Here is a 22199-nt window from a genome sequence, read left to right as displayed (position 1 = left end):
CAATTTCCACAAAATGTTAAACATGTTATAAATTTTAAACTTTTTAATCAAAAATATTTGAATGCAATATAATTTGTATTTCAAATAAATATCATTTGAAAAATGATATATTTTTTATTTTATTTATAAATTAAACATAAATATAATATAACATATATTTCATTAGCTAAAAAAAATAATTAAGGTGTTGACAAGAAAGCGTTATTATTTTATTAGACTTAATTTTCAATTTAAGACTAATGGTTTTTTTGGGTTTTTTTTTTTCACTCTTTATTCCTTAATTGCTTAATACCACGTTGAACTAATTAGGTATTTTCATTCATTCTTAAGGAAATATAAGTTCGAATTCAATTCATTTCCTTTACTGTTCATATTGTTGATCCCAAAAACATCTCGGAATTGGGAGTGAAAACAATCTGAGAGTCAGATCCTACACGTGAGAAACGTGGCTTACCTGCAACGCGAAAATGCTATTGATTTGGCTTTATTAATAAATTATAGATGTGTAATTAATAAATCTTAGATAGACTAATTCCCGTCCCAGTTCCCACGTATTCGCCATTCGATTGCATCAGATGGTCATGTGTTTGTATCTTAATATTCATACCGTAGATCTCCCCAGGATCTCATGACAAAATCGTCACCGCTCGTTTCAAAATCGACGGCTAGTACCCACCCAATGACGCGTACTGACCAATCTTGACTTTACACGTGTAAACCAGTTCAGGAACAGGCAATTCCGGTTTTCCCCTCGCCTATACCGCCCCACGTCCCCAGCCATCGAAGCACTCACCGGCCAAACCGGTAATCACACTACGGTTCGTGATATAAGATCCCGGGAGACCAGTCAAAACCCAGGGCGGTGAAAATTTTCTTGTTTATTTTCCTTCGTTTTCTCGGCTGCCTCTGTATTTTTTTCGCTATTTTCCGTCAAATCAAACGGTCGGAATCTCCGCCTCCGGTGGGATTTTCCGGCGAGTTCGTCGATAAGTTTGTGGTTTTCGGCTTAATTCCGGTGAATTGGCCGCGTTTTGAGTCGCGAATCTTGTCGGAACACCATGTTTCTTTTCGATTGGTTCTATGGACTTCTCGCATCTTTGGGGCTATGGCAAAAAGAGGCGAAGATCTTATTTTTAGGGCTTGATAATGCGGGAAAAACGACGTTGCTTCATATGCTGAAAGATGAGGTTCGGTATTCTAATATATCAGTCTCAGTGCCTTTCTTGATTTCTGGATTTAGTTTTTTTACACCTTATATTTGGCTATTGAGGAATAAAAATGTTCGAATCTTATGCCTTATTTTGTTTGATTTAAACAATGAAGAAATAAATAAATAACTGGAGGTGTCGTTGAGTGATCGATCGTTTGTTTTCTCGGATCCCGAACTTTTGAAGAATATAAGATTCTGAATTTCGATTTATTTTCTTGACCCCTACCACATTTTTTCGGTCAACAATTATTTTATTTTATTTTATTTTCCCCCTTGGATGTTGTTTTCCCCCTTCAATTCGTGAATAAGTGTTGATTTGGAATTGAAGTTGTTTCTGGATCTTTCATGCTGCAGAGATTAGTTCAGCATCAACCAACGCAGCACCCGACGTCCGAGGAATTGAGTATTGGGAAAATTAAGTTTAAAGCCTTTGATTTGGGTGGGCATCAGATCGCTCGAAGAGTTTGGAAGGATTATTATGCCAAGGTATAAATTGAATCTCGAAATTTCTAGTTGGTTTATCAACCGATTTCTTTGTTTATCTCCGGGCAAATTGTTGTTTAATCACCTATATTCTTATATATATTTGCTGAGAAAGATTGATTTATATTGTATCGATATTCATTTGAGCTGGAAGTCGCTCATTGAAATTGTTCTTAGCTGTCTCCAATCACATTTGACTCAGTTGTATTCTTAGTGTTTTTTCTTGTTTTAACTATTTTTGTCAATTGCTATCATAGCTGGAATTTCAAAATTTTAATAATCTTTTTATGTGATCAGATGAGAAGGTTTGTCTGCTTTTTTAGTTTTTTGGTTTGATGCCTCTTGTTGTCAGTACCTATCTAGTGGATGCTAATCCATACCAGTTTTTTCCATTTTCTTACAGAGATATGGGGAGGATGGTAAGGGGATCTTGTGTTTGACTCTTCATACCGGTATTTTGTATAATATTTTACTGACTAATATGGCGGATTAGATAGCTTGCAATTGGTTTATCATCGATGATCATATTTGTATAGATCTGTTTTTCGTTTCATTCCTTATACATGTGCCCCTTTCAGCATGTCCTTGTCTGCTCATTTTTCCTTTCCTTGGTGTTAGTTAAATTGAAGCATTATGGATCCCATCTACCATTATATTTGTTATAGTGGTTGATACATGTGAGATTATTATATCACAATTTCAAAGCCTAGGATTCTGTTTCTGAAAAACAATTTCATTGTTATTTTATTATTTTCATGAAAAATCAAACTATAACAACTTAATATGGTGGGGGGATGTGACTCTTAGATAATTGACAATCTTTTTAGGTGGATGCTGTGGTGTACCTGGTCGATGCGTATGACAAGGAAAGATTTGCTGAGTCAAAGAGGGAGTTGGATGCCCTCCTTTCTGATGAGTCACTGGCAAATGTTCCATTTCTCATTCTGGGAAACAAGATAGACATACCCTATGCTGCCTCTGAGGATGAGTTGCGTTACCACCTGGGCCTGACCAACTTCACGACTGGTAAGGGTAAGGTTAATCTGGTAGACTCAAATGTCCGCCCTCTCGAGGTGTTCATGTGCAGCATTGTTCGCAAAATGGGATACGGTGAAGGTTTCAAGTGGGTCTCTCAGTACATCAAGTAGGAGAAGGAATGAATAGACTACTAGCAAACGCACCCTGGTTACCTGATGGTAATTTTCCTGCCCACTGCGGCAGTCTCTTCATTTTGAACTGCTGTTGCAGGTATTTAATCACTAGTTGCTTTGTAGAGTGAATATGTCAGACTTTGATACCAGCCTTTACTTCATTTTAGCTTCAACAGACTTTCTGTGTTCCTATTCTTTTGGTACGGATAGGTAAGCTGTTTTTTGGTTTTACTGTTTGTTTGGGTAATTAATTTGCTGAACAAATAAATGGATTGAGGTTATAATGATTAATGAGGCTGTAATATGTAGTCTACTGAGGACATCCTCTTTTTTCCTTTTGTTCCAGAATTAGATCTCTCTCGCTTTCCACATCCTATGGATAAATTCTACATGGTAATAAGAGGGACTCGAATGTTACCCATGGTTAGCATGTCTGATGGATTTGAATTCAATTTATTGTTCGGGTTATTCACTCAAAGTTTTTCAACCGTAACTTTTTTATTGGGCAAGAGAAGATGATGGTTTGCTTTTGACCTTCATTAATGAGCCTCCTAATTTTCCCAGTACGACAGTTCTGCTGCAACCTGTCTGTCGGTAACCGTAGGCTCGCATTCATTTTTACTAGTTCATTACTACATTGGTTGGATGGTAGTTCTGTTCCTTGGGTGAACGGATGAATTGTTGAGTGGAGTACCCGCCATTCTTTTACCAACACCCACGAGGGACGCAGTGGACAGACTGGTTAAGATCGTTCCATTTCCATCAGGTGCCCATTGCCCATTGCCAATCAGACACATACTATGCTTTTTGCAATGATGAGTCACTAAAAATACTTAGAATTCTTTTAAAAATAAAATATAATAAAAATTATTTTCTACATAACTAAAAGTTATGACTTATGAGCAATAATGTCGTCTAAACCCTTTTTTTCAATAACATGTGTTTCATTTTTTCCCCTCTTTTCTTCATGATCTTTCCTCCTACTTCTCCCTTCATCGCCGCAAAGGCTATTGGAAAATGGCAGTTTGGATTTTGGGACTTCGCATGCATCGTCATGAGACAGTGGAAAGAAATTTATCTTTGGTTCTGATTTCACTTGCATTATTACGAGTCTTGGCATGCAAACATGGGAATGCAAATAAAGTAAATCATAATACCAAATGCAAGATAAGAATTTTGACTTTGGGAATTCCTATTCCCAATTCTATTGTTCCAAGATGATGATAACCAGGAAACCGCAATGGATAGAAAGAATAACAAAAATAAAAACCCTAATAAAACCTGATTATTTTAAACAATCATGCAATTACACATTATTTATGTGTTTAGTATTGGGAAATGAAAAATGAAAATCCTAAAGAAGGTTTGGTTTTCACTTCTCACCCTTTGCTCCATCCTCATAAACTTGATCAAAACTTGACCATAATTTAAAGTGGGAAGTACGCCCTTCTTTAAACCACAAATCTAAACAAAGACAACAGAAAACTCATGAATCGGCTCAGCAGCCATGTTCTAAGCTGAATAAAGTAATGACCGTGTTCCTGTTCTATAAAGATTTGGGGAGTATAAATCTGAGAAGGTCGAAATCACACAATGCTGCATATATTAGAAAACGATTCAACAAAAAGTGACATTTCAGAAATAAATTTCACTCGGGCTATTTCATTATGAGCCTGTTCATGGGTTGGGACAGTTGCTCGCGTCCATAAAACAAAGCAAGCAGCTTCTTTGAATGCAGGCACCTGTTAGAAAATAGCACTCTGCCCTCACAAGTCTAAACAAGATTCTATGATTGTGGGGGTTGTTGGGAAGGAAGTTTACTTTAACCCCCATGATCTCACAGGTACGAAGAGAATCAGATGAACTGGGAAACTACACTGTCGTGTTATAGTCGGATCTTACAAAGACAATCAAAATTCAAACCTAACAGCTTGATGCTAAAACTAAAACAAGACAGATGAAAACACTGAAACCATTACCCCTCTAAATTCCTAAAAGGAGATCGGGAAGGTAACAATTGCAAATTTATATCAATCAAGGCATTTACAAGATATACGAGCTAGATAAGAAAATGAACCTCGTAGTGAACTTGTCTTCATCCATCCATGTTGGTATCAAGATCAATAAAACCTTCAAATTCCAGCTGCCCAAAGAAAAAGTTGAGCGGTTAGTTAAATCCTCATAACTCACCTATATAAGATTCAATAGGACAGCTACGTTGGCTCATCAAGGTTGAATTGCTTAATAACTAGTCCTCATTGCTCACCTATAACAATCAAGAGTACACCTACCTTTGCTTCATTGTGGGCCAACTTCATTCTCCGGTATTCTTCTTGAGCTTTCTTTGAACGGAACATCGCTTGAACACGTACAACAGATCTCTCAACACGGTCTTCAGCTTGTCTCCTGCTGGCCCGGAAGAAGTCCTCCTCTGTGTCACTTTCTTGAAGTTGATCAACAGTGTCAACCTGAAGCCCACGGAAGCCTTTCCTCTTCATACGCCAGCGCAGAATCACCTTCTCAAGGACTCCAACTGACCATAGAATCTTGCGGTACTGCCTCCGCACTTGGAAGCCCCGGAAAACAGCCTGCATTGGAGAAAAATGTACTTAGATAATTCTCTTGTTGGATTTCTCATGTTAGGGAAATGATGGTTAGGCATGCCATAATCACAAAGTGCATAAGAAATGTTAATATTTTTTACACCTAGAAGACAAACTTGATAAATGTACAAGAATATGGCACACAGAAAAAAGTGTTTCCTTTTGGTCAGGCCTCCTCATATAAAGTTCAGCAGGATCCCAAACCACTGATCAGGTCGGCATCCTCCAGCTCTTGAGAGAATCATTTTACCCAGGCCAACTCAGGTTGCCAGGGCCAAAAAATAAATTGGAAAATCAAGTAGGTTGACACAATCACCATCTAGCTTGACCGAGCAAATACAATTTAAATTGTACCTGCCAAACAAGTGACTTGGGCCTGCCACTTGGCTCATGGTAGTTGCATTTATTTGTCAATTATAGACCAGAACAGAGGAGAGAGGGCTTACTTGAATTTTAATTGCTTGGCGACGCATATTGAGGAACTCTTTTCGTATCTTCCAACTACGAAACCTATGTTGAATTCGAGCAGCAGCGGCCATCCTTTTTCGTGTCTCATAGTTGCGAAAGGCATGCTGAATCCTCATTGCTGCGACTATATTGCGTGCCTCAATCTCTGGATTGCAATTTTCAACTGCTTTTGTCCTTAACTTTAGTGAGCGCTCCCTGAATGCAACCTGTATACGTGCTGCTGCATCAGCAGCTGTCCGATATGCTGCCAAAGTATCCTTTAAATTCATCTCCTCCTCACTGAGGTTCTCTGAATTTATTTGTTCGGTTGTGCTAACTTGCAGTGAACCACTGACATTTCCGGCCAAGGTCATATCGTTGAACTGTTCTACTAACCCCTTTTCTGCAAGATAAGCTGCTAAGCCATCATGACCTTCCTTAGATGCAAGATCAGCAGCAGTGCATCCACCAGGGTTTTCTGAGGTGGGGTCTGTGACCAAGTTGGGCTTCGCCCCTGCAGATAAAAGCACGGCAACCATTTTCTGCCTGCACATGAATATTTTCAAAATCAAACAATGAAAGGCATAACTTCAATATCAAAAGTAAATTTTCTGCAGCCACTGCATATAGAAACTATTCTCTCTATATCATCATAGTTATTTGCATGAAAAGAATAATGGAAGATATAAACATGACATAACAGAGCCAAAATCTCACTCCTGAGAGTGCAAGAGAGATCCTGGAAATGTTTTGATTAAAAAGTTTCAAGAGTGGAGTAGGATGCAGCAACCTAGCCAGTTGTAGCAGATGCTGTAGGTCTTCTGCATTATATGATGGATCAGAGAACTATACCTTCCATAGTATGCAGCCCAATGAAGAGCTGTCCATCCAAATTTATCGCGGTAATCCAATGATAAGCCTGATAGTGAATATAGATAAACAGCTCGTGTATAGCCTAGCATAGCACACAAATGGATTACCCCTTGACCCTGACCATCGCGCTCTGAGGTTTTACCCCCCTCAACAATTCTTTCCACTAGCCATTCCTGTAATTTGCTCAACAATGCAAACTCAAACAAAAGGTCTTTTGCTTGTGAAACCAAGATTCTGTTGTCTCCAATTTTCTTGGTCAAATTTGCCCAATTCCTGGCAATGAAAGAGGTCTTTTTGACAAAATTCTTTGCTTCCCTCAGGGCATTTGGTGATATTTTGCTGGACATAATGTTAAGGCCCTTGGATGTAGAGAAAAGTAAATGAGAAAGCCTCATCTGAAACTGAAACTCCTCCCAATTGGTTTCAACTTCTGAAGAAACTGTCTGGTTATACAATAAAGGAGCCCGATACTCAAAAGTCACAACTTGGCTGATAGGTTTATGGCCATCAAAACTCAAATAAAAATTTACTAATCCAGGGGCATGTGCTGGTACCAAACATCGAAATACCCCAAGTTGGATGATTTCTGCAGGAACACATACATCACCACAGACAAAAAATAGATTGGACTTTGCAAGATCTGCATAATTTTCATGAAGAAAACCAATCACCAGGATCTGCAGTAAACAATTAATTGAATGTGAGAAATTAACTAATGTTTCAGCTTCAATTGTTCAGTAGCTCAAAACTGCATAGAAAACACTTTACTCTATAACCAGGACTCATTTTAGAACTTATTTCCCTCCATTTACAAAGAAATGCACAATTTTCTATACTACCAAGTGATATACATTAAGACACATCTACTTTCCAATAAAATTGGGATAAATCCAGGTTTTAAAGTCCAAATTTACTGAAATAACTGCATCTGATTGCACAGGTTCAGCATGCTTACACCATCAGCTTCTGGTGATGAGGGCATTGCATAGATGAACAAAGCTTGGATGAATAGTAACCCTAAAAACTCTATGACCAAAACTGCTAGACAGAGCTTTACTGACTATTACATATAAGTGATAATTCCATCTAAGAGATCCACATGGACTCAAAGCACACTCAAAAATTGAGATACAACAGCTTCAGAAAACCCATAAGTTGGCTATAATTTTGGCATTTTCAATTCAATATCTATGTTTTCCCAGGTACTGTAATGAAAATTTGAATATATTTAAGTGCTCAAAATGATGACAACAAAACACACACTAAAACTTTTCTATCATCAGTGTCAGATTCCAACATTTATTTCAGAGTCCAAGCTTTCCCCATAAGTAAGCCTACATAATGATCCTATGTTCTTTCACTTTAGAAAAACATATTGCTGTAAGCAATAATCTGTTTTCTCCACTCATGGTTAAAGTATGTATATCATCACATTGAAACTAGCCACTCTTAATTTGAAGGTGATATTGACTGTATAAAACAATTTCATTGACTCAACCATTTTAAGGTTATTCGATCAAAAGCTTGATGGTTTTTCTAAAGTTAGGATATAGAGTACATATAATTGGTAGTTCTGCAATAATTTAGTGAGGCTATTAGAACTTCTTACAAGTAGTTTAAACTAGTATCATCTGTACTCCATTTTTCTTTTAACTACCATTTCATTGTTAAGAACATTTTTTTTTTTAGTTGCACCTTTTACTTCCACCTCATTGGTCATACAAATATACAAAGTAATGGATGATCCTCTCACGGCAATTGAGAATGTATAACTTAATACATTGGCTCACTTCGTAAACAAATAATCTTATGCAATAGATAGTTAATCACCAATTTATATCCCATCAGTCAAAAATCAAAATGATATTATTTACTATTTATATGATATCTATTTGTTCCATGCAAAATGTAAAATCTATTTCTAACTGTTTTTTATCCTAAAAGGTAAGCCTAGTTTTCTCCCTCATTTTTATCAATTCTTCTCTACATGTCAATTATTAAGTGAAGGCTTTTAAGCATAAAAAGAATTCTTTGGTCAAAGAATAGAAGATGCAAGTCAAAACACACTATTTTTTCAAGCAGAGTCCATCAGGAAAAAAAAAATATGCAGCAATAAATAGAGCCAAGCAACAGTAAAAAGTGGTAGCAAAGGGAAAAAACCTTGGTTTTTTCAGTTGAAATGGCCCATGAAGGTGAGAAGTCAGTTATACTGAATATTGTATCAGGAACAGAAGATTGTTGATGATTCCCCGCTGCAGAGACTACTGAATCATGACTACTTGAAACAGGGGAACCAAGTGATGGATCATCTACTGATACTGGAGAATCGGTCATGATATAGTTCATCCACCTTCCAAAACTGTCCTGAGGTTCCAAACTATCTTTGAGCAAAATGTCCACAGGATCACCGGTTCCCACTGCAACAGAATCCCTTCTCTGCCCATTTGGATTCACTTGACCCCCTATTTTCTGAAAGTAAACATCATCCAGAAAATTGAAATGGGCAGATTCATTCCCAGCAATTGATTCCGCAGGATTCCCCAAAGGAGAAATTTCTACTGGCAAATCATTGGTTGAATGGGGCCTATTCTGTAAGGATGAACCATCGGATTTAGTTTTTAGCATCAACTGACAAGCAAAAACAAAGTCTTTACAAGTCTTAACTTTAGGCATGTGATACTAAGGCACTTAGCTTGCTTCCACTAGTATTAGTGAGGTACTGATCAAGTAAAGGGTAAAGCAAGGAAGCCCAATTAAAATTCATTTTTATTGATAATCAGAGTAATAAATAATAGTAGAACAATGGCACACCATTATTGACAATTAGCAATAAACTACAAGGAGAACAATGTCACATTATAGAAGGCAAATCAGCCGACTTTTGATAGTTATGAAGTAGATACCCCACGCATATTTTGAAAGAAAAAATGCAAAAGATAACCACCCACCTCCCACCCCAACCCAAAACAAGTGGAAAAAAAAAATGTAAGACTTTCCCATCAACAGGAAAAAAAGGATGAAACAAAGATACAATATAAAGTTTTTCAATACAAAATTCAGTAGGTTCACTTTCTGCACAAAAATCATGACATCAGAGGTTTAATACAAGGGCAACATAGTCTATCCCTTATAATAACAAACAAGAGATTATAAATTAGATAAATAGCAGGAAATATTAGATGATATAATAAATACAACAGAATTGACTGCCTCACCAACCAAAGACAGACAAGGATGTAGTAAGAAAAATCTTCCAGTAGGAATTATTTTACTTACATAACTGTTGGAACTTGTTATTACATGTTGATTCTGTTGCTCAAAGGATGAAATTTTTCCTGCCATAAAAATGGGGGGTTAATAGTTTTCCAATTGAGACCAGTTACAATGCAAGTAGCATCTACTTAGTTACCTTCCTTAGGTGCCATTGAATTGTTGGGATCATTTGACACCAAAAGCTCATCCCATTCAAGTGTATTAAGCTCATGAATTCTCATCTCATAATTTCTGACAGTTATACTATCCCTAGGCTCTGCAGACCATCCAAAAATAAAAGGTCAGAACATAATATAAAAAATCAAGAAAACATTAACTTGATAGTCAACGCTGACTATATCATAAAGCTGGCATATTAGTTGTCCATAATCATAACTACTGCAATATCAGTCACTAGACATGAAGCCATCTTTTATTTTATTTTTTATTTTCTGGTAGGCAGAGATGAACTCAGAATTCCCATTAGGCTCCACTGCAATGAAGTGAACCCTCTCACACTGACAACATAAGATAATTTTACTTGGAGAAATTTCCTCCAACATCACCTTGATGTTCTTTCTCACCAGCACGGTATGTACTACCAGTCCCAGAATCAGTTTCTTCTGATAAAAGCCAAGGAGCAGATGGGTCAGAGGTAGCTGAATTAGGACTTGGACTGGAATTCACAGGTGTGACTGGAGAACCCTGCGACTGTACAATAAGTCCATCACAGCCCAAAACAATGTTAGAACATATTGTTAATTTGGAGTCCTCAAGAGAATGGATAAACAAAAAAAGCTTATTACCATAATTTGGCGCTTTGTGGTCTTCTATTAATGTGTTAAGGTATTGTTGAGTTTCTTCCTATTTCACCAAAAGCCAAGATACTTTCTCCTATATTTTATTTTATTTTATTTTTTGGTAAAAGGTACAGGCTCTAAAGTGATGCTATGCAGCTAACGCTAACAATTTCACTGAAAGAATGTAGAATTGGTTAGAACATGAACCGATCAAATTCTTTGTTTAGAACAAAATGCTCAATTTACAAAGGCCAATTCATTGTTCCTCTAACTAGGCTAACAAACGTTGCTACCCTTGGAAGGGTGCATCCACATCACAATTCTTGACATGAAATACTGAATACATCAATCGCCATCAGGCAGTAGATCTGTCACTTGATGCATTTTTCATGTGAATGTTACAGTGATCATTCTATTATTCCATCCATGAATTCCTCAATGCTTTAAAAGGAGGTATACACCAAAGGAATAGAACATTAACATTATATATTACATGTGGGAAACATAAAATGAATATGAGCAAGCAGCAGATTCAGTAGGCAAATTTGGTATTTGAAGTCCCAGTTATAAACCCCTAATTCATCCCCCTAAACAGCCTCAATTTTTGAATAGACAACCAATGTTGTGTCTCCAATGAAACAGTTGTGTAATGAAGAAAAGATTGATATAATAGAACCATATTGAGATAGACACTTATGCTCATAGAGGTAGGAAATCAAATAGTACTAAGCCAGTTTTGTAATCTACATATGAGGTGACTGAGAATGTAATTGACACCTCAAAAAACTTCTTTTTTTTTTTTTTAAAGGAGTAAATATCATTGTTATGATGATCAAAAGTTAGTTTAAATAAAAACTGATTTATTAACCTCAGTTTGGCAATGAGAGTCTGACTTTTGGGTACTAGTTATGTCAATGCCTTACACTTATAGACGTGTAAAAATATTTGACTTTGTTCCGAGGAATCATTCCTAAAGCCTCACACTGGGAAAAATGCATGTGCATTATATCAATTATGTTCTTCATAGGCATAGCTATAAGTGTATATAATCTGTGCATGCATTTATTTATGCATGCATGTATATGTCTATGTATTTATGTACCTGCTATGCATGTATTGCTGATCTTCCTCACCCTAACTTGGGATTTTGAACTTTCACCAACATCTCAAGAATCATGAATTTGAGGAATAAGCTTGATTGAAGTCTTTTGTAGCCAATGAGTATCTATCACCTTCCTACCATGATGTAAGGGTTTGGTCTTCGACCTCATTAGGCTTGTTCACAATTAGTTTTTTCCTTAGAGCCCTTTCACAATGATCCTCCTCTATTCCTTTTGATCAACTAAGTTCATGTGGTAATCTAAAACCCCCTTTAAAATGAAGACTTCTGCATGGCTTGTGGCTAGTAAGAGGGTTAATACCAATGATATGCCCCAAAAGCAAAGGCCTCTCAAGGCTCTTAAGCCGGAGTGGTGCATCATGTGCATGAAGAGTGGAGAATCAATTGATCATCTTTTCTTCACTGCCCATTAACTTTGGGCTTATCGCATAGACTACTCATCCTTGCAAGAACAGATTGGATACCACCATGGAAATGATGACTATCTCCTTCAAAGGCTTTTGGGAATCATGTGAAAGAAAAGGTTCTATGGGGTATTGCAAGTCTTAGTATGATTTGGTCAATATGATAGGGACGGAACGTGAGGACTTTTTAGGATACTAAGAGGACTGTGGTTGCGGTTTGGGACTTATTTCAAAGGCACCACCTTGAACCTTATATTCCTAGACTGACACCTTGTATGCAAGTCAAGGAAGTTGGTAAGGAAGATCTTACAAATATGGTAAGCACAAATTGAAGGACTAGTGAAATTGAACTTTGATGGATGTGCTTTGCACACCCCAAAGCAACTTGAGATTGGTAGTGTGATTTGATCATCGAGGTTCAGTTCTTGAAGCACACTCTAAACTTGTAGGTAATGATTTTGCCATTGAGGTCAAGGTTGTAGAACTTTTGGAGGGCTTTGTAAAAGCAAACGCTTTGAGATTATCCAATTTTGTGGTAGAGAGGGATTCCACTATTGTTATCTCATGAGTGGCTAAAAAGGAAAGAGGGTTATGGAGGCTTGATAGGTGGTTGCACTAAATATTCAACATCTTTATAGCGTTGGGGTGCTCCATTCAACGAGTTCCTCGCTTTGCAAATCAAGTGGTAGATGGGCTAGCTAAAAGAGCAACAAAGTAGTTAATATCTTGTGTTGAAGACTATGTGTCTCCTTAGAGTCTATATAATGTTTGTTTCAAATGTTGTTTCACATTTTGCAATTTCTCTCCCGTGTCTTGATCTAAATTTGTGTAGCGTCGAAGGATGTCTTGTCTTTCTTTATCTGTAGGGTTTCTGATTTTTTTTTTTTAAAAAAGAAAGAAAAAAAAAAGGGAGCCATTGAAACAGAAACCAAGACATAGATGTTTCTAAACAGGCATGTAATATGATTATGCTTGGCAATATTATAAATTAATGGGGTCTAGTAGACCAACCTCTTGTGTTTCACGATAATGAACAAGGACTATGTGTTCCAGTGTCCTGAAACAAAATAAAATGGATTCAAGGTTCATACTAAACATGAGAAAACACTGTCAAATGCCATACTGAAAGGGAGAAATTGCATCATTTTTTGCATAAGATCCAAATAATAAAGAAAACAAGTAGGCATGATTGACTTATGGGTCCATGAGAACTTTAACTCATACGTACTTATCAAGAAGCCAGTAACACCTGCGAACAAAGGTAGGGTTATCTTGGCCATGTGCATAATAAACATGGATCCTTTCATCATTACCAACCTGTAGCATGAGATAAAAGAAAATATGGGCAACTTCTAAAAAAAAATTAAATGAAAATGGATATTCTCAAGACAAATTGTGAAAAAGCAATAAAATTATGGAGAAAAAAAGAAAAGAAAAAGCAATTCTTTCATATAGACAGAATATAGAAATAATTGAGAAACCATAACAATACAAGAAGTAGGACTTAATTCTAAAATGTGAAGAGGGGCAAGAAAAATATGACTACAGTTATTCTGCGGAAAATTGTGGCACAAAAATGTCATATTAAGGATGAGAAAGCCACGAGTAACATAAGAAGAAGCAAAAATAGAAATTAAAGCATAAAAAGAAATTGAAATGAATGTAGGGCAAAAAAAATAAAAAAATGAATCTAAACCAACATATCTACAGAAATTACACAATTTAATTTAATAAAATAAGAACTATATACCCAAGAAAAATCTAGTGTATATTAAAGGAACAAAACAGTTCTTTTCTTTTCTTTTTTTTGTTTAGACAAATAGAGAGCATGTATTAAAAGTGTCTAAAAGAAGGTGAAATAAGTGCACACAAAGTATAAAATCAAAGCTTACTAAAGGCGAAGAGGTAAGGAGCCAAAAAAAGCCTTCTCCTTATTGAAGGAACAAAATAGTTCACTAAGCTATATATGTTATTTGAGTACACATCAACACCACAAAGGCATAGAAAATGGGAATTTCTCACTTTTAGATGTTCATGAGCTTCTTTAACAGTTTTCCCATCATTTTTCTTCTTCCAGTTATGACCATCTTTCCGAAAGTTCCGCAGCATTCTACGGTCAAACAATACAATTTTGCCACCTATCACATCACAAGAATCTGATATTAGATGCATATCCAGTATCAATTGTAACCAATAAAAAAAAAAGGAAAGAATCGCAAATTCACAGAAACTGTAAATCACACTCTAATCCAGCACCAGGAGGAAGGCAATACAGTCAGACTTAAAAGCTTAACAGAAGAAAAAGATTTTAACCGTGTGCATCAGTTATCATTTTTAACAATTGAATAGAAAAAGAGGATTCAAAGCATACAATTAGATGTAGTGATGGCTATGCCAAGCTCAAGTCAGCTACAAGCCTTAATAAATACAAGCAATTATTCAACCCAAACCAAACCTGCTTAAACATTGTTTTAGCATTATCCTGACTTCCGTGACGCATTTAAGATAATTAGCTTTAAATTAACCAAAGAAATATTTCATATAATTCAACATGGACAATAATAATAAGCAAGAAGAGCTTGTTTTCTTGGCTTAGTAGTTGGTAAGCATGAATTCATTTACTAATTGATTATATTAACTTATCAAGTCAATCGCTCAAACCCAAACCAACTGATAATAATCAATTTAAGAAGTCCCAACCCAAAATTGGCTAAACAATGTGCTTTGTTGATTGGCTAGACTTTGCTAGCCTTCCAATAACACTTGAATTTTATTTTCAATCAAACTGCACTTCCTTGTAAGAAAAAGGTAGTGAATCAAAAGTTGGGCTTGGCATAATTTATAATGGCATGCCAATAATTTTCACACTAAAAAATAAAGAACACTACATGCAAATTTTATGATATCAATACCAGTTTCAGGTTGTTGCATGTGGAGAACATATTATCCAGTTGTTGGCTTTGCAAAACATGGATCTTATATCTTTACAGTTCCGACTACATTAAAATACAATATATGGGTAAGGTCATTTGAAAAATCCAACTAGCAAATGAATCTATCCCATAATGCACACCAAAAAGGTATATTAAGTTCCACCCAGTGAACACAAGGTTTTTGAGCTGCGAGAACAGTAGGATTAGTCAAAGTTGAGCTTTCATGAGAACTAAGAATGATAAAAAGATTCAATAAAGAAAAAATTGGACAGGTTATGGAAGGATACATGGCATCAAATTTTCTATATCTGCCAAACAATACAGAAACAAGAAGATAGAGAGAAAAGTTGAAACGAGTTCAACACATGACTTATATCTTCCTTGGTTACTAGCAGATCCCACATTGCTAGCATGTGAGAAAAAAATTATATGTTGCATGGGGTTGAATGATTGAAAATTATGTTAACCTCCACAACATTCATGCTAGGATTAATAGGTAGTTACTTGGAGGCAAATTCACTGGCTTGACATTGACGGTGAAAAGAGTGTAGTTACAAAGTATTGCATGAATTTCATTTGGCCGTAGCCACCTCCCTTTGGCTTCTTCCAATATGCTGTCAACATCCAAATCTGTCCATGCAAAAAGGAGCCATGAGTATTAATAAGGATGAGAGATATGGATGTAAAATAAATTGAATTATTCATCAAATCAAATTCAAGTTGATGACATGTTGTCCATATTGCCAAGTGACAATTTTGTCAAAGTAGTCATTGGAATATAAGGAAGGAAATACACACACAAAAACATATATATACACATAAATAGATATATATATATATATTTTTTTTTATGGGTATATTCACATATATAGATATATACTTAACAGTTAACAAAAAAAACCATGTTTTGAGTTCCTGACTTTCACGGACAGGAATAAAAATGTAGCTTCCCATCGTCTTTGTTGACCATCTTATCTTGTCTTTCCTCCCTACACCTACAGCTCTACTGAAGTCCTCCCTCCCCTTTATCCCTGTAGTGCCTTCAACCTAAACCATGTTACTCCTTCCCATTACTGCAATCAGGTAGCTCTTGTTTCACATGACAAACAGTATTGTACGGTCCCTTTTTACACTTTCATGGACAAAGTCAAATACAATTAGAGAGAGAGAGAGAGAGAGAAAATCCCATAAAACAGAAAATCATGCCTAAAGGCCTTGAACCATATATGGAAACATAAATTGGCATTAAAATCTTCAGGAAAAAAAAATTTCTGGAACCGGTGAAGCTAGGTCACAACACGAACTAATATCTCATTTCCGAAATTCCATCTTGTCCTCGACTAGGGTAAATTCTCACCGATTCTAACTCTTTCCTTTGTCGATTATCGAAGTACAATTTACTTTTATGAACAAAATCAATCAAATTAGCAAAAAAAGAAACAAAAACAAAATTCTCAGTTAAAGCAGAAAATCATGCGCAAAATCCTTGAAGCATATGTCAATATCGCATAAGAGAAACATAAATAGCCATCAAATTCCAAACCAACAAATAATCAGTAGAACTTATTTCCAAAACCAAGGAAACACGATCGCAATATGAACCAAAAGTAAACCCTAAACAGAAACTCCCACACTCCACTTTGCAGTCCAGCAAACTCAAGAATCACCAACTTTAGACACAAACCGAATCTAAAGCAGAGACAACACGCTCTCAGTGCAAAACGAAACCGCAAAAGGAAAAAAGCGTCGGTCAATTGTACCTTCCATGGTACGGAAGCCATGAATATCCCATCCTGCAAGTCGACCTGGCACGCTACTCTCCATAGCAAAAACCGCGAGAAATTCAGGAAATTCGAAAGGTTTTCACATCAAACTCATCCAAAACTTCAATCTAGTATATCCAAATCCACAAAAACGAATCAATCAAAAGAGATGTGTCGAGATTCAAGAGAGGAACACCAAAGCTAAGTTCCGATGAAGATGATGAATCCCTAGTTGCAGAGAGAGTGTGGAAGAATGAGAGCGGATTGGGTGACCGTGTTCGTCAAATCCACTTCACCAACTCAGAACTGAGTGAATGAAAAAAATAAAATAAAAATGGGACGGACAACGCTTTTCTGGCCTACTGCTCTTTTTCCTTTTTTTTAATTAAAAATAATTGCAATTATATAACAGGTTGAAATGACAAAGATGTACACGTCACAGTAAAGTAACTCTAGTTGAACAGCGGAGAGAATTGCCTGTTCACTAGTCCATATAAGGAGAGCTGCACTGGCGAAATTATTGGGATATGCGCCAATGGCGTTGCTTCTGCCGCTCGTGCCGCCGCGGTCGGAGCAGATGTCGGCACGCTGAAGGAGCAGCTGATTTTTGTCTCTGCGTAGAATTTGCGACAGAAAAGTAAGACCAGCTCGAAACGGTGCCGTTTTTTCTATTGACTAATCGCCACGGTCGAGTTTAGTTTTTGAGAACGGGTTTAGTAACGATTTCCAAAGGAGTTAAAAAGGACCTCTGAATACTACTTGTAAAATCATATTTTATTATATAAGATAATATAAAAAATACTATCAAACCACCTTTTTTTTATTTATATTTAAATACAAATCGTTATTTTTGATATACTTTATTTTTTAAATCAGAAAATAATTGCAATTATTATATAAAATATAATAACTTTAAAAATAACATTTAAAAAATAATAATTTTAAAAATATTTGAAATTTTTTAGATATCATAAAAATTTTCCTATCAAAATTTTCAAATAAATTTTTAATAAATCAGTTCTATTTAATCGAGTGTATAATCAAGGACGAGAGGTGGGCAGAAAAGGAAAAATGTCCAAACAGGTCGCTAATTTGTTGTGTCTCTCTCAGGAGTCAGGCCTATCCTATCATGATAGGGCGGGATAGGGTTCCCCAAGATATAGACTATGTCTTTTAATATAAACATCAAATAGACATACCTTAAAAATTACACCTCACCCATAGTATAAGCTTTTTTGAGTATCAGTACATGCTCAAAATGCCTGTCTCTTCTCCTTAAATTTCTTTATCATTTTTAATTTTTGTCTACTTCTTTTATAAAAAAAATTATATTAAAAATAAATATTATTTATAAATAAATAGATCTAATAAATTTTGTGAAATGCATAACTTTTTTTTTTATTTATGTTAAAAAATAAAAACAAGAAAATAAATTAAATTATTTTTATATGATAAAACAATTTATAAATAAATATTATAAATTTTTATTTATTTTTTATTACAAATCAATTTTATTTTTTATTTAATTGCATATATAATCAGTGCCGTGGGATGGGGAGGGTTTGGGCAATGCCAATATCCCCCGTGTCATATGAGTTAAAAGAAAAAATTTCAAATACACCCCTATCATATTAAGTCTCTCTCAAGTCTCCGACATGTCCTGTTTTGGGGGTACAGTGACATACATGCCAAAAGATGCCCATCCCATTAGCTTTCCCATGCTAATATTCGGGTAAAACTCCAAGACAGCATTTTTCAAGATTATGAGGTGTTTTTAGTCTTTTAAAAGATTAAAAACTTTAAGTATTAAAAAAAAAAAAAAACAGAAACACTTCTTAAAATTAAGTTCAAATAAACTTTTAGTCGTACCATTATTAAATTTTAATATATATATATTAAATTGATTTTAAATTGTTAAAAAATTTAATATATAAATATATATTAAATTATATTACTTTGTGGAGTAATAAGATATGTATTCAATTAAAATTATAGTGTAAAATTGGGAAAATTTAAAAAAAAAATTGTATGTTTTGGTATACACTTTTGAAAAAAAGGATAAAAATATATAAAAATAATTAAAATTTGACATATCAATTAAGCCCCTAAAATTGTCTTTGATTATAAAATGTATAAAAACATAATTATTTTAAAAAGGAAAATCGCTGCCATAAATAGTCTTGATTCCATGTTTTTTAACTATGTCTTATCGTTTTTTTGTCTTCACTCTTGATTTGCCCATAATAACGTATTGACATGGTGGCCAAGAGTGTGGCTGCCGGAGCCTAGAGGAAACAAACTGGGTTAGGGGTCTTGATCGATCGATTGATTGATTTTCCCTTTAGAAAAAGTTTAATTGGGCAAAATCATTGCTGTGTAGTTCAAAATGGAAAACAGATATTCCGAGTGAGATGCGTCGTACCAGCCACTAAGTCTCTGTGGTTTTCTCATTCGTTAAAAATACCATTTTATATTTAATTTAAAACCTACTTTTTATTTATTTATAAATTTTCCCAATCCCTTTCAAGTTTGAAAAAAAAAAAAAAAAAGAGACAGTAACCTTTACCTTCTACAAAAGTTTGAACTTTCTTTATCATTTTTCTTTTATTATTATTATTTATTTTTTGGGTGATGAGGTTTGGATTTGGACAGTTCAACTACTAATCATCTTATGAACATGATGGAAAAAATTACCCTAGAGAGTCGATCGGATTCTATTTTGAAGGGCACTATCGGAATGTTACATTAGGAGATAAACAGTGATGATATATAATCGTGTCATTGGTACAAACTACAAACATCCCAAACACTTCAGGTTTGATAGGGTCATTAAAGCTAATAAAAAATTGCTTTGACAATCCAATCAATTAATTTACTTAATAATTTATAATAGCGATACATCTGGTCGGGTTTATAGTCAATTCCATCATATTGGATGTATTTGGTTCTAAACTTGCCTATATTTTCAATCAAATTTTTAACACGGTTTTAAAAAGAAGCTTAGGATTTTAAATAAAAAATGAATTTTATATTTTGAAATACGAGGAATATAATAAGTAGGGGTGGTAATTCAAGTTGACGAGTCATGTTCATACCATGTCAAAGTCTAGATATTTTACTACAAAGCTTAACTCAAACTTAATATGAATAATAATTATGTTAAAAATATAATTCAAATACCACTTATTTATTAAAAGGTAACATGTCAAGTAATCAATTTAGAAATATTTTATTCAAAGTATATTTTAATTGAAGTGTAATTATTAAATATTAACAGTGTGTGACATTTAGAGTGTATTTGTGAATGATTTTAAAAAGTGTTTGTAATATTATTAATATTTGAATGATAAAAAATTTCAAGTATTAAAAATATTAAAAACACTTTTTAAAATCACTATTAAACGAGCTCTTAAAGTACATTTGATAATGATTGTAAAAAGTGTTTTTACCATTTTTAATACTTGAGAATTTTTATTTTTTAAGCATTAGAAATATTATAAAAAAAATTATAAAATCACTATCAAATGCACTTTTAAAGTCTATTTGATAGTAATTATAAGGAGCGTTTTTACTCTTCTAACACTTAAAAGATAAAATGTTAAAAATGTAAGAAAACTTTTATTTAAAGCATTTTTAATTAAAGTGTAATTATTAATCAGTAATAATGTGTGACATTTAGAGTATGTTTTACGGTCATTTTAAAAAGTGTTTTTATTATTTTTAATATTTTAAAATTTTTATTTTTCAAGCATTATAAATATTATAAAACACTTTTTAAAATTACTGTCAAACGTACTTTTAAAGTTTATTTGATAGTGATTATAAAAAACGTTTTTACCTTTCTAACACTTAAAATATATTTTTTCAAGTGTTAAAAATATTAGAAATGCTTTTTTATAATTACTATCAAACGCAATTTTAAAAAGTTTTTATTAAAAGTATTTTTAATTGAAGTGCTTTCTTTATAAATGTTTTTATATAAAAACTATAAAAACATTTATAAATGTTTTTAGAAAGTGCTTTTAACATTTTTAATACTTCAAAATTTGTATAATTCAAGTGTTAAAAATGTTATAAATGTTTTCTAAAATAAGAACCAAACACACTTTAAGAGTATGTTTGATGGTGATTTTAGAAAACATTTATAACACTTGAATGATAAAAAATTTAAAATATTAAAAATGTTAGAAAAGTTTCTTAAAATAATTGTCAAACGAATTTTAAGTAATTTTTCAATACTATAAATAATTTTTTAGCTTTTTAAAAATATTTCATAAATTTTACTAAATACCTCACTTTTTAGACTAAAATGTGTTTTTTAGATTCACTATTAGTCAACACAAATTTGATCCAAACTCATTTATACTTAATTTAAACATATTCGAATAGTGTCGTTTCGTTGGATCATATCAAATTTGGTCGCCCGGATATAAAAGTGGTTATTGTTGCTGTATAGTTGAATTTAATGTTAAAATTTTATATTTTTAAAATTATTTTGTTAAATATAAACATAATGCCTATTTTTTAAAATAGTTTGATTAAATAAAATTACGATTTATACATTATTTTCAAACAAGCTTAAAAAAATATGTTTTACTTTTCAGGTATATTTTCTAACTTTCTAGGCCTGAAATCAACACTTAAAATTTTCAAAATATTTTCAAATCGAGGACTGTAATTTTATGCCGCTTTCCTTATAGTGTAGCCACTAATGACTAGCCACCAAACATGAGGCCATAAAGAAAAAGAGAGTAACAGGAGAAAAGTCTACAATCGAAGAAGGGACTCTCAGCAGAAGTTGAGAGATGACCTTAATTGATGGCTGCTTTTCATACATTATATGTTTTTCCGAAAAGTGACTTGACCCACCACCACCCACCGCCAAAGAATTCGACGGAGGATTGAACATCCGGCCCTCGCAAAAGGCAAAACATTAATTGGTGTTTATTTTTTTAGTTAAATAAAAAAAATTAAAATATATATATATTTTTTTTGTGTGCTAAAAAATAATTTATTAATATCAATTAATATAACTAAATTAAATTTATTAATAACAAGTTATAACTTTTTCTATTTAAATAGTTGTTGAGAAATAATTAGTGTGAGTAAATTTTAAATTTTTTTTTTAATTATTTTTAAAAATAAGATTATATTTAAAAT

General features: G+C 33.9%; 2 protein-coding genes across 3 annotated transcripts; one reads left to right on the top strand and one right to left on the bottom strand.

Moving 5' to 3' along the window:
• The first annotated feature begins 847 nt into the window (after nucleotides 1-847).
• Nucleotides 848-3182, top strand: LOC117914772 (GTP-binding protein SAR1A). The gene is made up of 3 exons (XM_034830235.1): nucleotides 848-1187; nucleotides 1565-1696; nucleotides 2521-3182. Exons 1-3 carry the CDS (start codon nucleotides 1059-1061, stop codon nucleotides 2839-2841), a joined length of 582 nt encoding a protein of 193 aa, XP_034686126.1. The 5' UTR covers nucleotides 848-1058; the 3' UTR covers nucleotides 2842-3182.
• Nucleotides 3183-4424: 1242 nt separating this feature from the next.
• LOC117914771 (calmodulin-binding transcription activator 6) lies at nucleotides 4425-17368 on the bottom strand. 2 transcript variants are annotated; one of them, XM_034830232.1, is made up of 14 exons: nucleotides 17268-17368; nucleotides 17037-17167; nucleotides 15781-15906; nucleotides 14366-14481; nucleotides 13572-13660; nucleotides 13355-13400; nucleotides 10586-10730; nucleotides 10177-10296; nucleotides 10044-10102; nucleotides 8928-9356; nucleotides 6747-7444; nucleotides 5894-6440; nucleotides 5136-5432; nucleotides 4425-4987 (listed from the first exon to the last, which is right to left on the bottom strand). In XM_034830232.1, exons 2-14 carry the CDS (start codon nucleotides 17098-17100, stop codon nucleotides 4940-4942), a joined length of 2784 nt encoding a protein of 927 aa, XP_034686123.1. In that variant the 5' UTR covers nucleotides 17101-17167; nucleotides 17268-17368; the 3' UTR covers nucleotides 4425-4939. The 2 variants fall into 2 exon arrangements, with proteins under 2 accessions (XP_034686123.1, XP_034686124.1); XM_034830233.1 differs by having other exon boundaries at nucleotides 15832-15906.
• Nucleotides 17369-22199: the final 4831 nt, after the last annotated feature.

This window comes from Vitis riparia, chromosome 5 (genome assembly GCF_004353265.1).
Source record: "Vitis riparia cultivar Riparia Gloire de Montpellier isolate 1030 chromosome 5, EGFV_Vit.rip_1.0, whole genome shotgun sequence".
NCBI classification, from domain to species: Eukaryota; Viridiplantae; Streptophyta; class Magnoliopsida; order Vitales; family Vitaceae; genus Vitis; species Vitis riparia.
The sequence above is the reverse complement of the archived record's forward strand: the minus strand, read 5'-3'. Positions and strand labels throughout refer to the sequence as shown.

Excerpts from the sequence above, each read along its gene's own strand:
- LOC117914772 (XM_034830235.1), top strand. The coding sequence starts at position 1,059 with ATGTTTCTTTTCGATTGGTTCTATGGACTTCTCGCATCTTTGGGGCTA. Across the intron at positions 1,188-1,564 it reads TTCATATGCTGAAAGATGAG|AGATTAGTTCAGCATCAACC; the intron begins GTTCGGTATTCT and ends TTCATGCTGCAG. Across the intron at positions 1,697-2,520 it reads GGAAGGATTATTATGCCAAG|GTGGATGCTGTGGTGTACCT; the intron begins GTATAAATTGAA and ends CAATCTTTTTAG.
- LOC117914771 (XM_034830232.1), bottom strand. The coding sequence starts at position 17,100 with ATGGAGAGTAGCGTGCCAGGTCGACTTGCAGGATGGGATATTCATGGC. Across the intron at positions 13,661-14,365 it reads AAGCTCATGAACATCTAAAA|GTTGGTAATGATGAAAGGAT; the intron begins GTGAGAAATTCC and ends CTCATGCTACAG. Across the intron at positions 10,103-10,176 it reads TTCAATGGCACCTAAGGAAG|GAAAAATTTCATCCTTTGAG; the intron begins GTAACTAAGTAG and ends TTTTTATGGCAG.